Raw genomic sequence first — 16,469 nt, 5'->3', positions numbered from 1 at the left:
TGCTTCCTCTCTTTGCGTCGCCTCCCGGTCCCGATGACAAGCCACGGTGAGCCGGGCAACCTTGCCAGTTCGTCCGGAATTTTGCGATCATAGCAAAATTCCTCTGTGATGGTTATTTCGCATCGATATCCAATGTCCACGATGTCCTGGCGGGTATATCGATGTTGTGCCTCAGTTGGTGCCATTAAGAGCAAGCAAACACTAATAAAAAGTAATAAGGAGCACTGGGAGGGAGAGCTGTTAGCCGCTGCGTCTAGAGGGCGTATAGGAGAGGGCTCAGCACGCATCCTTGAGGGGACCGGTGCTCAGCGTACGGGTGGAGGACGTGTAGGGGCCGAGCAACACAGTCTGGGGTCTGTTGGTCAAGAAGTCCTTAATCCAGATGCGTGTGAGGGCAGGGAGGCCGAGAATGTCCAGTTTGGCGACGAGGATGTCCGGGATGATTGTGTTGAATGCCGAGCTGTAGTCCACAAAGAGCATCCTGGCATAGCTCTGATGTTGTTCCAGGTGGGCCAACACAACATGCAGAGCAGTGTCGATGGCGTCCTCAGTGGATCTGTTAGGCCGGTATGCAAACTGGTAGGGGTCCAGAGTGGGAGGAAGGCAGTCCCTGATGTGCTGGAGAACCAGCCTCTCGAAGCACTTCATGATGACTGGTGTGAGAGCAACAGGACGGTAGTCATTCAGGTGGACGGCGGGTGACTTTTTGGGGACAGGAATAATGGTGGAGGTTTTCAAGCAGGAGGGGATGACTGCTTGAGCCAGGGAGCGGTTGAAGACCCTGCAGAAAACATGTGACAGTTGGTGGGTACATGCTCTGAGGACCTTGCCTGGTATTCCGTCGGGTCCAGTAGCTTTCCTGGGGTTAATAGCCAGGAGCGCGCGCCTCACATCGTGTTCCTCTACGGTGAGTGGGGGGGGGTTGAGGCATGAAGTGCGGGGGTGTGATGGTCGGGGCGAGTCATAGCGAGCGAAGAAGCAGTTAAGCTCCTCTGCCAGCGATGTACTCGGGTCTACAGAGGTCCTGCTGCTGCCTCTGTAGTTGGTGATGCTCCGTAGACCCTGCCACACCTCCTGTGGTCTGTTGCTGGCAAGGTGGGACTCCAGCCTCCTCTTGTAGTTTGCCTTGGCTAGCTTGATGCCTTTGCTCAGGTCAGCACGAGCCACCCTGTACTGGGCTTTGTCGCCTGACCTGAAGGCAGCGTCACGGGCCTTGAGGAGAGAGCGGACCTGGCTGGACATCCAGGGCTTTGCATTTGGGAAGGTCCGTATGGTCCTGTTTAGGGACACAGTTTCCATGCAGAACCTGATGTAGTCCAGTACACAATGCGTGTAAACATCAAGGTCCTAATGATCAAAGAGGTCCCAGATGGTGTCTTGAAAGCAGTCCTGCTATTCACTCATGGCGTCTTCACGCCAGGTTTTCACAGTCTTTGTGGTGGGCCTGAATCTTTGTCTGAGAGGGGTGTACGCAGGTGCGAGCTGCAAGGACAGGTGGTCTGACTGGCCGAGGGGGGCGAGTGGGAGGGCCCGGTATGTGTGCTTGATGTTCGAGTACACATGGTCGAGAGTGTTGTCTCCCCTCGTTGGGCACTTGACATGAAGTTTGTCCCAACACGCTTTCCGTCAGTGCACCTGATGCATGCGCAAGCGAAGTAACACTGGCAGGTGGCCCGCGAAAGCGCAAGATAAGCGTCACCATAACTTAACTGAACACTTGGTCTGAAGTGCTCCGGGGACTTTTCGTCCATTTTCTTGTAAGTTGGCAGCTGCAAGAGTTTTGTTTTTGTTGTAAGGTTGAGTTTGTGGACAACAGCGGTAGTGTTTTGCTGATAAGAAGAATGTATTTCTCATCAAACTTAGCTTGTTTTTTTTTTGTGTTCTCCATTTCTTCAGGTTATGTGGAAATGCAAAGAATATTTGACAACTTTATTGAAAAGGTACAACCTCCTGAAGCACTATAAGTTAGCACATGGCCATTTCGGCCACAGACACGGATATTCTTGCACATCTTTTGAATACTTAACTTGATTTCCATATTTTTCCTCACTGCCTGGGCTGCCCTGATCCTTTTTCTTTATCTCACCAACCCTTGCTTATGGGAAATTGCTGTCACTCTGCAAGTCCTTAAAACATGAACGTGTTTTTATGTGCACAGTTCAAACTTTAAGCAATTATTTGTATGTATGCTAATGAAGATTGACAAACTCAAAGAAATTTTATATAAGTCCGATTGGTTAATAAGTCGTGATCAGAATTTACATAATCCATTTTGGGTTTAGAAAGGAGAAAAATAACCTACAAAACTTAAATCCTACCCACTGAAAAATGCACACACAACCCCAGTTGTACTTTCCTAAATAATTTTACTATAATTTGTTTGTTTTGGCCTGTTACTTGAAATAAAGTAAATATCAGTAGCATGATCTGACTTTTGTGGAATTTGTTTAAGGGCTGTAACTAATTTGTGTTGAGTGTATTTAACACAACTTATTGTTGTAAGTAAATAAAAAGTAATGTTAAATTGTCCATGATCGTGTTTAGTAAATACAATATAATAATGACTGGTAAATTCAACCAAACAATGTCATGGAAATTCAACGGAATGACGTTGAGTAAACTCAGCGATGACGTTGAGTAAATTCAACGCGTTGACGTTGAAGAAATTCAACATTGTTGAGTACTGTCAACATAACAGCATTAAATCTAATATTCTTCACGTTCAAATAAAATTATTGTGCGGGAGTAGTTGACCGTGTTACCTTGTTAATTAAATCTAATGAAACATTTTTTTGAGATTAGAGAAGAGAGGATCGCTTCTTACAACCCCCCCCTGAGTTTTTTCGTTCCATATCCATGCTCGGATATGAAAACACTCATCTCTAATCTCGTTGCACACTTGAGTACAATGACAATACAGGGATTTCTGATTCTGATTCTGATCTTTTACCGTAGCAATGAATGCAAATGCCATTAATCCGCTCAGGGCCTCTTTTTTGAATAACTGTTTTGGCTGAGCTGGCTTGGTGCGGAGTTAGCTGTGCTGAGTTCACTCCTACCATACAGAGCTCATATCTAAAAAATATTTATCATAAATCAAAGCAAAAAAACATGCGAGCCAGCATGCGAGCTCCTCCTCAACTAACTTGCGACCTGTAAGGCTCTACTGTAATCTACAGGGAAGAATATAGATTAGATTAATTGCACTGATGAATAACAGATGAAGTCTGTGAATCTTACAAATTGTATTCAAACGTCATTCAAGTGAGCCACGGGACTGCTGGATAATCCCACTAATATGGCCGTCGAGACAAGGCCACCCAAATCCCCACCTTGGTGTAAGCTTTTTACCAGTTCCCGCCTCACTCAGACTGTTTATTCCCCATTTATGACAATGAGGGAAATCATTTCTGTTCTTTATTCTTTTCTTAATGTTAAAACTTGCCTTCAAAGATGAAATGTCTGTTTTTGATCTAGTATTTTGTAAAATAAATTACAGAGCTGTGCTAATAATCAATATTAAATTATGATTACAATTATTACACTCAACGATTACAAAATTGGCATAATCATGAAAAACGTATATATTATTATATATAAAACATTGTTAAAATAGTACTCATTTTACAATGTCTAATAGTGTAGAGAGTATACCTCAGTTCAAAATTTGGCCGTTCTACTGAAATTGTTTATTTAGATGTGACAACAGTTCTATGACAATTTAAGTGTGTAGCATGTAAACTCCAATACACTGTTGATTTGTTGCATTTGCACCTTAGTAAAAAAATAAAATAAAATAAGATATAATAAATTTCATTTGTCTTAATATTGGTTCCAATTAGATATTTTTTGTTTTGTACCCAAAAAAATAATCCTTAATAATATTCGTCATTTCAATTATTACTAAAATAATCATTATTAATCATTTCATTTCATAATCGAGCAGTAGTAAAATTATCCACAAAAATGTGACTTATTAAATATCTGTTGTGTCTCAAAAACACTTATTTGCTGATGACACCATTTTCTACTGCTTTGGAGAAAATCTGGAACATCTGACGATTGTGGGAAATGAATTGTAAAAATATAGTTTGACATGAATAAATTATTACTTAATTTAAACAAAACAAAGTTAATTATTAGAGCAACTAAACACCCAATCAAAATTCAGGTAAATTAAACTGAAATAAAGAAAGTGTATGAAAACAAATTCCTTGGAGTAGTAATTGATGCAAAATTATGCTGGTCTCATATAGATAATTTCAAAAGTAAAATGTCCAACATCATGTGGGTCCTGTACAAAACCAAGGATGTACTAAGCAAGACGTCTTTATACACACTATATTGTTCATTAGCCATTACCATACCTGACTTATTGTGTGGAAATATGAGGAAATGCCTATAAAACAAAAGGTTTTCCTGTTTTCAAACTACAAAAAAAGCAATCAGAATTAATAATAGATCAAAACGCACTGACCCAACAAATCCACTATTTATCAAATAAACACCATAAAATTTGATGTTCTGGTTGAGTTTACAATAGCACAAATTATGTACAAAGTACATAATAACATGCGCTGACAGAATACTCAGAAACTGTTCGAGATTAGATAAAGTTACTATAACTTGAGGGGCACTAGTCTGTACAAAAAAATAAAATCCAAAACAAGAACATGTTTCTGTAAGACAGTGATTCTCAAATAGTGGGGCGCGCCGCCCTGGGGGCGGGATGTGATGCTGAGGGGGGCGCGTGGGACCATGGGGAACATGTTTTTTTTTTTTTTTTTGCATGGTTTTGGGACCGAAAGAGGCGATCTCAGACAACGCGTGTTTGAGCTTGTCAAAGCTGTTTGTGCCCCTAGTTCACGCAGTACTGGTTTAAAAAAGAGGGTCACTCTGTCATACAGTTCTGATTGAAAAAAAGCGTCGCCCTGTCACGTAGTCCTGATTAAAAAAAGCGTCGCCCTGTCGCTTGTTGACCCGGAAGTGATTTCTTTTGCCGCTCCTTAAATGCCCCGCGCCAAGCTTTCTTGTGCCACAGCAGAACGGACTTCATTTGAACTATATGTAAGTCCGCGCACAGCAGAAGCAACAAGCTACGTGATGGCAAATAAACTACTCTGCAAACAAGTAGCGTTTTATAAAAAAAATAAAAATAAAAAACAATTTCAGTATGGAAATTGGCCGTCACATGTAGCGCCCAAGATGTATGAAAAGTTCTTGACAGCCAAAGTCTAAAATGAACAGGAAGTGAGTTAGGAATTTTTGAATGTCCAACTTTGGATCATTTTTGCACATTTACAGGGGTCATTCTTTTGCACCCCTATCCTAGAGGATTTATCCGATTCACTCAAAATTTTGGCTGTATCATCTTAAGACATGGGACAAACACTGAGACAAAAATCTTTAGTTTTCAAAATACTATCTGACCAAGGCGGGGTTTCAAAACTTGCGTTTACTATTTCCTTCGCCACAATGGACTAAATGCTTAATAACTCCCCTGCACATGCTCCTAAAAATCCAAAAATTCTCATGTATATAAAGTGCTCTTGCAAAAGTTGCAGGCACACGTAACAGCCTAATATCTGCAAAGTCTCAAAAGCCAGACTCTATACTCTACGGAAACAAGTTTTAATTTCCATTAAACAATTTGGCCTTTTATAGAGGTTACCTTTTATCAAAATTGGTTTTAATCTGATTTATTTTATTTTAAAAAAAAATTGCAATTCCAATGTGCCAGCGCCCCAAACGTTGCCATACCTGCCTTTATAGCTGCTTGCATCTCTAGTTTGTATTATTGTTTAACTCTTTTGTGCATGTTATGACAATTTCATGGATCAAACCAAGCAAAGGAGACGATTACAGTTGTTGAAAGGGGAATCATGTATCGTAGGGTGAAGTAATTCCCTCAGTTTAAAACTTGTGTGAAGGAAATCAGTAGCTGCCGCAGCTCTTCACCGTTTATCTCCCTGATTAGCAGAATCTCATAAATACCTCATCATGGATGCTAATCAGACGTCTCACCTGGGGGGAGTGTGCTAAAAATATCAAAATGACACATGCCATCTCCATTACCTCCACAAATGAAGACTCAATAGAGCACTCAATCGACACGCGCTCATACTTGCTATACTAAGTGCTCTCTGTTTAAGAAACTGACGAGGAGAAAAAAAAATCCCCAAAATTGGACCTTAACCAATGTCGAACTGGCCCCGGGGTCCAAGTTGGCTGGTGACCCGCGGCAACTTCTCGTTTGGATTCAAGATGGAGCGAGTTGTGCGATACGATGCTGGCGTAGTATGGATTGAGATGTCGGAGCAGCTGGCCGACAACGAGGTGTGAATGATGCTTATTGGAGGCCATAAGTGTGCATTTGGGTTTCAGTTACATAAAAAGTACAAGAGAGAGGAGAGCTCAATTTAACTAGCGACAAAGATTGAAAACACTATTAGCTGCTGCTTTTGACTTTTTTTTTTTTTTTTGTGCAAACTTATACTAAAATTTATAAGACAAACATTTTTACTTAGTCCATTATGGTGTGTTGAACATTGCAAGCACATTTGATTGTTTATTAACAAAAAAACTAATTTACTCAAATAATAGATGTGAGAATCAGTGGAATAACAGATTCAAAACTATTTTGATTGCGGCAACCGTAGTTTGCTTGTTTAGGATTATTTGCAACATTTGGATGTATAGTTCAGCATTACTCCATGTACAATTTTTTGTGTGCAACAAAGGTTGTTTTAAAGAGCAATATGAATCAAGTTGAATTGAGTTGGGTCAATGTAGCTTACGACAACTAATTTTAGTGTACAAATGACTAGCTTTGCATGTTTTACTTTTTCTCTAACACTTAGTTGGCGTGTTGACCAACTGTCAGTGATCAGCATCTGAATCATCTTTATTGGCCAAGTATGTGTTGTCTCACTTTGGAAGTGATACAAATATTTAAAAAAACGTAATATTAAAAATATGATGTAGGAGGAAAAAAGTAAAGCCAATTTTGACAATCTGTGTCAAAAATACATTTAGGGACACATAAAGGCGTCCTCGCTGTTGACCAATAATTACTGTTTAGAGGCTGAAATCAGAGGATTTGACAATTTTAAATTGGCTCTAAATGATTACCGTAAGTTGAGCCAGCCCAAAAATGCATAATGAGGTAGAAAAAAACCCATACCTAAGTCGCACTGGAGTAGCTTGGTGAATAAAGGTCCACTGTTGGGGCAATCATTAGAAAATGGAAGAAGCTAAACATGACAGTCAAGAGTGGAGCCCCATGCAGATATCACCTTGTGAGGTCTCAATGATCCTAAGAAAGTGAGGAATCAGCCCTGAACTATACTACAATTATCTGATAATTAGAAATTAGAAATCCCTTTTATTGTCATTGTACTCAAGTGTGCAACGAGATTAGAGGGCTCCCCTCTCCAGTGCAATACAACAATAATACAGACAAATATATAAATTAGATAAATAAATAAGAGAGTGCAATGGAATTTAGTACTGAATAGTGCATATAAAAACACATCACAATGCTGTTCTGCAAGGTAAGGGTGTTCTCGTGTGTGTGTGTGAGAGTTCAGAATGGAGATGGCTCTCGGAAAGAAACTGTTTCTCAGTCTATTGGTCCTCGATTTGATGCATCTGTAGCGCCTGCCAGAGGGCATCAGGTCAAACAGGTGTGAGTTTGGGTGGGTATTGTCTTTGACGATGTTGAGAGCCCTTCTGAGGCACCGGGCGGTGTAGATGTCCGATAGTGAGGGGAGAGGGCAGCCAAGAGCTCACCTTGGAATACATATATGTAATTTGAGGACGGTCCTGAACACAGAAGGCAGGAGAAATACAGCATCTACCGCTATTATTAAATATACGATTGTAGTGACAACTAATTCAGCCGTGATCTTTTGACAGAACAGTTTACAAAAATGTCGTACACAGCACATGTGATATAGTCGCAAATGTACACTAGTTATGATACAGACTTCAAGTGTGTAACCTGAATGTTCAGCAAACGTCTTGCCTGTCTCGTATAACTTGCTCACCTAAAGTACAGTGTGTGCGCGCCTGTTTGCTCAACTCTGCAAGGGTTTTCTGAGTGTGCGTTTAATTTTCTTTAGCGTGCTTTTGGAGTCGCAAAGCTTTCCTCGAGAAGAGAAGAGAATTGCTTTCCACATTTTGGCACGTTTAACAATGTTATTTCAACCGACGTCAGTCTTGTTAACTCTAAATCATTTAAAGACAAGGGATGTGGGCTTGTGTCTTGGTATTACTTTACCTGCTGTGAAGGGATACTCCTTTTTTTAAACGTCTACAAGGCTGTGATTACAGAGTCACATGACTAGAAGATCCTGCCTGGGTTATCATTCATTTGCCGCACGAGTATTTCACCACTTCCTCCAACTTTGCTGCCATTGACGGACTTGTCTTTCCTTTTTGAGGCAGTAGGAATACTCGTAAAATTGCACATCATGAAAGCAACATTGATGATATCGATGACGCCATATATCGCCCACTTCTGTTTAAAAGCATTAAATGGTCTGTCTGTCTGTCTGCGTGTGTGTGCTTGTGTGTTGTATCCAAATATCAGCGCCGCTATGAAGAAAAGGGTCATTATCGACACGGAGCAGCCACGTAATGACAGCATTTGGTTTATTTAATCATAACAACACGGCAATAAGAAATACCACACAATATACAAGATGTACCTCACTGTTTATTTTCCTCTTCACACGCTTCAAAACTTTTAATTCAAATCTTGACTGATGCCGCCTGACAGTTTCCTGTCCAACATTCCCACCACCCGCCGCATGTTCCAAGCGTTTGTTTGTCCACGGTTGCCATGGTAACGCAATGCAACCCAACACCTGTCCACAGGCGTCCACTTGGAAATCATTATAGTGTCGACCAGTGAATGCATTGTTGTCATTCCCGAATGGTTTCATTCAACCCTTTGTAGTCTCCCCTTTGTGCTTAATTTATTGTTTAGCAATCTGCATTGACTTCTTTAGCTTTGACTGCTGCTAATGGGAACTATTCTTTGGTGCGAGCTAATTAGCAGACCTTCTTTTGGGGTGTCATACATTGAAGTACCATAAACCTAATTGGTCCACTTACGAATTGAATATACAATTTTATTCATTGATTTAGTTTTTTTGCCGTCCAATAAATGTCAAGTCACAGTATTTGAAACATATCTCGCTAAAGATGTAGTTCTGTTGTTGTATGCCACAACAGCAACCACAATACGCGAATGAGAGATGCAGGCGGTCATAAACAGGCGCTCAAAACTTCATTTACATGGTGAGTCCTCTACAATCATCAAACTGGACCTCATGCTTTGCACACAGATGTAGTCAAACATTTTGCGTTAACCTTTTCAAATGCCAAGTAGGAATTTGTCAGTCTCGGAATTGACGCAAAAATGTTCGTTTCAAACCAGAGTGACTGAATTCCTGTTAAATTTTGTGTGTTTTCCTCGTTTCATACACAACGTTCAAACTTAAGATAGCATAGCCCCCCAAGAAAAAAAAAGTTTTTCAGTTTGTAATTTACCCAAACTGTCTGCTTCAAATCAATACTATATTAAAACGACTTATTGTTCAGTTTCAGGCACCCAATATTGATTTCGGATAGCGGTCCAATATCAGCCCAAAAACATTGCTGGAGCCTATCACAGCTGTCTCTGGGCAGTAGGCAGGGTACACCCTGAACTGGTTGCCAGCCAATCGCAGGGCACACCAAAACAACCACCCGCGCTCACAATCGCACCTCGGGACATTTACACCATTCAGTCAACCTACCATGCAAGTTTTATAAGGGGGCATCGGACAGTATTGTATTATATCGATCTCCATCCAAAATCTCCAATATTTGTCGTATTTATTTTTTTCAACTGAAGTACATTCTCATGTTTGAGGTTGAACTGATGTAACCCGAATGGATCATATTTTCTCGTACCTACTGTTGCTTACGATTGTTCTTTGTTTTAATCGTATCACTTGATCAAGTCCCTTCAAACTTTTCATGCAAAAAAATACATAAATGAAGCATGTATTCTTTCCGACTGATATTTTATCTAATCAATATCGAAATTGGACAGTACTCTTGGCTGTGGCATCGGTATTGTATCAGGATTGAAAAGGTTTTATCGGGACATCCCTACTACTGAGTGTATTTTTTATTTGCTGAGTTCATGTTTGGGTTCGCTAAAACAAAATAAAATGCATGCCCACCTTTTACATCTAGGCTTGGAAAATAATATATTTCAGATTTAAGTTGTTAAAAACATAAATAAATAAATAAAAGAACTTTTTCAAATGCAGACAACTGTGTGCCCGCATATACTGTCTGTGAAAGCTTGTGTCAAATAAGTATAGATAGTCTCAAAGGCGCCAACTCTGTTTTTATTCATCTACTTATCAGACTAACACAGGTACCCCATTAATCATTTTTTTTTTTCAGAAGGTGACATTTTTTGTCATTGCTACAAAGGATGTTGGGTATTTAAAGCACTTCTTCAGGGTTAATCAGCGCTTTGATTTGTAATTAAAGGCTGACACTTTCTATCGAGATTGTGTATTGCATCTCACCGCATTGATCACAAGCCAGCCAATTAAAAGATGACTTACCTTCCTCATCCAGGTACAAAAATAAAAATGTGAGCCCCTCACTTTGTAATTGGACTTTTATGGAGAAAATGCTGCTGACAATATATCGAATTAGTGGGAAGGGCGGATAAAGGGCAAAACAGTTCAAGGCTTCTTCTTGACACGTTGACACCATGCAAGTTTCTACTAAAACTCTTCGGAAATCTTCTTAATTAGGACAAATAAATGTACGCAGAAGCACGAATGTCGGCCTTTTGTTTTGTTTGTGTTGGCGTGCAACATCTAAAGATCAAAGGCTACACTTGGCAATTTACCATCCACTTCAAGCGCTCACTTGCTACTTTGAAAAGTTTCATTGTTCTCTGTGAAATAGCGTGATAAAATCAGCGGAGGCAAACCGCTTCCCACACGTTTGGAGTCCTTCGATTTAGTGATCAAGGGGTATACAAGACGCTGATTGGAATATGAATACGAATTTGGATAGAAGGTGCTGATTCCGACATTGTTCTTGTGATCCGTGCAAAATGTCTCCTCCTAAATGCCAAAATCTGCATTTAAATTGAAACAAGCTCATCTGCATTTTGCATGCATTTATTCAATTAAGTCTGATGGTCTTTTCTTTTTCGGGGTGGCGGGGGGCTTCCCCACCTCAACGAACCAATCAACTGCTCTGTCCTTTGATAGACTTGATGTTGACTGATCGTCGCGTAATGTAACACATGGATACTTCCCCGTTATCCTCCATTCATGCATAGACGAAAATGCAAATTAGTTTCAGTTTATCATCACCCTTCTGTCTTGGTTCCATGGTTCAAATTTGAGAGCAATTGGACAACGTCTCCAGGATGTTGGAACCCTGGAAAATGCGCCAAAACACGTGGCTAAGTAAAACTTAGTTTAGTGTTAGGGTTTTTGTGGACTTGTGAAGGGAGCTATGTTAGAATTTGGTGATTTATGGCAAGTCATCAAACTTTGCCCATCTTCTCCACCAATATGCAATTCTAGAACTCACTTTTGTGTTACTCATCTGTCTTGTATACATGGTTCAAGTTTGTTTAAAATTGGACACAATCTCTTGGACAACTTTGTCTTTTGTTGTTTGAAAAGCCTACCCAAAAATGACAAAAGACTGACACTAACTGATGTATTCAAACAAAAGTGGAGGTAATCAAGGTAGAGTGCCTACCATATTTTAATTTGTTAGCTTCGGGGTTTAATTTTACTTATTCTTTTTACCTCCTGGAGTAGGGCTGGGCGATAAACCGAAAATTTACCGTTACCAAAATGTATTACAATGACCGACATAATTTTGCCCATGTCGGTAAATTCGGTTGTCTAAAAAAAAAAAAGAAGATTTGACGCGTTTATTTTCACACACACATAATGTTGTATGCAAACAAAATACTGTGTTTACAATGTGAAAAATGGACTCCCTCTGAAGCTAAAAGCTTATGAACAGGGATCCAGCACACCACCACCAAACAAAAGATTTATCCTGTACTGACGTAATCAATTTGATATAAATGTCATTTACAAGATGTTTACAGTGCTGGGCAACGGCTCATAGTTTATATAAATAAAAAAAAACATGCAAATCAAAATTTCAGTGTGGTGCTAAAACAGATATGATGGACCAGGTCATGTACATTTCAACTTAAATAATAACCAGTGATAACTCAGTAATCCATGTAAAAGAGAAAAGTTTAACTCTGAGTCATTTGGCTGCAAAATCTTTAGATACATATTTCTCCAGTAGCTTGCGCTTCAGATTTCTTTTAAATATAGAAAGCATAGCAGATTGTTTTATTTCATTATCCAATTCATTCCATATTTGTGGGCCCCTATAACATATACTGAACGAGTGGATTTTAATTTCCTATATTTCCCTTTCAAGTGCAACCTTTTCCGAGTACTATGTAGGTGAGAGGAAGAGTACAGTGGAATGAGTTCACACCATTTAGTATTCAGCCTGTTAACCACATTATACATTGTACATAGGTTATGAAAGATGTTACATTCTGGAAGCTTTAGGAGACCATACTTTTGGAAGAGGGCATTTGTTGGAGAATTATATTTCGAGTCAGATATTGCCCTTATGGCTTTTTTTGGTAATATGAGTAATTTGGCAGTGTATGTAGGGTAAGTATTATTCCAAATAATATTACAATAGTTCAGATGAGGTTCAAACAGTGATCAATACAAAGTTAGTAATGCCTCTAATGGGAGCAATTGTTTTAGTTAGTAAAATAATCCTACTATTTTTGATAGTTTTTTAACCAACTCATCAATATGCTTTTTAAAATTTAAAGACTGGTCAATATGGATTCCTAAGAATTTAGTGGACTCAACTTTGTTAATAAGTCTGCCATCAATAGTTATGTTCAATTCACAATCTCTGTATTTATGTTTATTCATGCTGAAGACAATATAATTTGTTTTGGTGATGTTCAGGGATAACTTGTTACATTTGAACCAAGTATTTTTGATAACTTCTCATTTAAGAGTAGTACAAGCTGATCAATATCTTTGTGATATAAATAGATTTGTGTCATCTGCAAAAAGAATTTCATGAATATTGTGCGAACAGAAACCAAAATCATTAATATGCACAATAAATAAATGGGGGCCCAGAATGGATCCTTGGGGAACTCCTAATGTGATGTTTTCCAGTCCTGAGTTTTCCCCCATTTACATTTACATATTGTAGTCTATCCTGAAGATAGTACTTGAACCACTGTAGTGCTATACCCCTGACACCATAATGCTCCAACTTCCCAAGTAAAGTAGAGTGATCAATCGTATCAAATGCCTTTGTGAGATCGTGAAAAACGCCAATACCAATTTCTCCCTTCTCAAAAGCATCATTTACTCTCTCAAGCAAATCCAAAGTGGCCATGCATGTATTGCTCTGTTTCCTGAAGCCATACTGTGAAGAAACCAGTATATTTTGTTTTTTTAAGTAGGCTACCAGTCTCAAGTGGATTGCTCTTTCTAGTACTTTGGAAAGGGTTGGTAATATTGATATGGGCCTATAATTCTGCGTTTCATTTATGTTCCCAGACTTATATACTGGTATTATTTTTGACACCTTCATTTGCTTTGGAACAACGCCGAGCTGGAGAGATAAATTTATTATATGAGCAAGTGGCTCAGCTATCACATGCACAATAGTTTTAAGAATCTTACTACTAATACCATCAGCACCAGTTGTGTGTGAACATTTCATCTTGTTTATAATATTGGTTATTTCTATTTTACAAGTAGGAGTAAAATAGCATGAGTTGGGATAATTATTTTTTAGATAGTATTTGTAATGTGAGCCTCCTGTTGTAGAAATTTGTTTTGATAGATTTTTTCCAACAGAGGCAAAAAAAATGTTAAAATTGTCTGGTAAATTATCTGCCTTAGTCGTTTTATTTGATTGGGTCTGCATTACGGCGTCAGGAAAAACTGGTGATTTTGCATTTCGGCCAATTACCTCATTTAGCACCTTCCAAGATTTCTTCTGATCGCCAGAAGCATTTTTAAATCGGTCAGAAAAATAGTTTTGCTTACTAACTCGTATTAGATTTGTTAATTTATTTTTATATCTTGTGTATGTGCATTTATTTATATTCTTTGGACTTTTTTTTATACTGTTTATAAAGTTTAGTCTTCTTTTGAATAGACTGTAGAATTCAATTTGTAATCCAGGGATTTTTTATTTAATTTTGTTTTATTATCCTTTCTGGAATAGTTTCATTAATAGAAGCTCTTATTTCATGAGTTAGGTAGTCAAATGCCTTGTTTGGATCATTAGAACAATAAATAGCATCCCAGTTTTTTGTTTGGAGATGTTGAGTTAGGTTTTTAAGGGTTTTGTCTGTTAGAATCTGGACTATTCTCTTGGTACATGGGACAAATTGCATTTTGGTCCAGTTCATAAAAAACACAATGGGATAATGATCTGTTATATCTGAATATAATACACCAGATTTACCTCCAGAGTTTTGTATATTGGTAATAATGCTGTCAATAATGGACCCACTTTTCTCTGTAACTCGGGTATATTTATCAATAGTTGCATAAAAGGATGAGAAGAGAATATTTTGAAAATCCATTCCTATTGTATCCCTATTTGATATGTTGATATTAAAGTCTCCCATAATAATGCAGTTTTTATTTGTCTGATTTAGAAGATGGAAAAGACTTTCAAGGTGAGCTCTAAATGAACCATAGTCAGAATTGGGTGGCCGGTATATTGCTCCGATAATGAGACTTTTCCCCTTTGCCATTTTTATTTCGAGAAATCATGAATCAGAGTAACCATCATCAATAGTTATATCATTTTGCACTTTTACTAAGTAATTTGAATTTACATAAAGACAAACACCCCCACCTATTTTACCAATTCTATTCTTGTAATGCAATATGTATCCATCTAAGTTATAAATATCTATATATGTTTGGTCATTCATCCAAGTTTCGCTACATGCAATAACATCAAAATTTGTGGCAGTACTAGCAAACAACGAAACCAGCTCATCATGTTGTTTTTTAAGACTTCGTATATTTAGGTGCATGACTGAAAATGAAAAATCATTTTGTTTTAGATCTTCAGGGTTATAGTATTCACAGGTACAATTTGTAGTGTCATGATGGTACTTTTCAAATTTATTATACTCTCTAGTACAATTTATATCAATTAATCCCATACCTTTTTTTTTATATATATATATATATATATATTTTTTTTTTTACCCTATTCAGAACATTACAATTAATTGAGCCTAGGACCTTACTATTGTTTATTTGAGCACCATGTGAATTAAGATAAAAATATAAAAATAAAATTACACAAAACATAACCTCTAACTACCACTCAAAACTTAGTTGTTGTCATACTCTCCATATATTGTGTCGCCATATAACAAGGAAAGTTTAGCCCATATTATACAATATCACAGTTCAATCAGTTCTGAGGGGCAAATGAGCACTCAACACCGGTGACAATATTCACAGAGACATAGGCTACTCTACCAGTTACGGGATGGTTAAGAGGAAAGCTTCAGCCTCGTTAGGATCCTTAAATGTCTTCAGTACTCCATTTGCTTTGAAGGACAGGATCGCAGGATATGCCATTCTGAAGCAAGTATTTTTTTTAATGAGCTTCGCGCGCACGGTATTGAAGGCTCGCCTCGCAGCCTAGACTTCAGGTGGAATGTCACGGGTAATTCGCACTGGTCGCCCCTCATGCTGAAGATTCCCAAGGCGTTTCACAGCCGCAAACACAATGGAGACATCTCGAGAGCGCTGAAGTTTCACCACAACGGGGCATGGATGACCATCACCAGGTACTCCAAAAGCCCGATGGGCACTTTCAATGGCCACAGATGCGACAGGTAGCTGCAGTAGATTGGGAATAAACCCCTCGAAAAACTCAAGCGGGTCTCCCCCTTCGATTGACTCGTTTAGGTTTAGCCGCCTGATGTTCTTCTGTTTTTGTCGACATTCCAGGTCAGTTACTTTGGCCCGGAGATCCTTGTTAGTTTTCTCCAAAGCATGGATTTGCTTTTTTATCTGAACCATATCGTCCTCCAAGCGAGAAACGCGTGTTTCAGCCTCCATTTGGCGTGCAACAAGTGCCGCTGTCGTGGCAACAGCATCGTCAATGCGCTTCATGTCATCCATTTTCGCTTCGAGCTTCCCCATTGTCTCATTCACAGATTTTAGAATACCCTTGCTCGGCCACAGCCGCTGAAATACTTTTAAGCAAAGTCTCCGTCTTTTCTGTCTGCGGTGATGTTCATACCTCTTTATGTAGTCACGTGACTCATGCACTGCAGAAGAATGTAAACAGAAGAAGCGTTCGTAGCT

General features: G+C 38.9%; 1 protein-coding gene across 6 annotated transcripts in view; it reads left to right on the top strand.

The window, feature by feature from the left end:
• mad1l1 (mitotic arrest deficient 1 like 1) overlaps nucleotides 1-16,469 on the top strand; it is a 139,301-nt gene that overhangs the window by 117,069 nt on the left and 5,763 nt on the right. Inside the window, exon 18 of one of the 6 annotated variants that reach the window (XM_088302535.1) lies at nucleotides 1,897-14,767. The exons of the other annotated variants lie outside the window; for them this stretch is intronic. Within the exon in view, the coding sequence (XP_088158661.1) occupies nucleotides 1,897-2,031 (135 nt within the window). The 3' untranslated portion in view covers nucleotides 2,032-14,767. Of the gene's footprint in view, nucleotides 1-1,896; nucleotides 14,768-16,469 lie in introns of those variants that run through there. 6 annotated transcript variants of the gene reach the window in all.

Source organism: Idiotropiscis lumnitzeri, chromosome 8, assembly GCF_059441095.1.
Source record: "Idiotropiscis lumnitzeri isolate Australia: NSW breed Sydney's pygmy pipehorse chromosome 8, RoL_Ilum_1.0, whole genome shotgun sequence".
Taxonomy (NCBI): domain Eukaryota; kingdom Metazoa; phylum Chordata; class Actinopteri; order Syngnathiformes; family Syngnathidae; genus Idiotropiscis; species Idiotropiscis lumnitzeri.
This window is presented reverse-complemented; position numbering and strand designations above follow the sequence as displayed.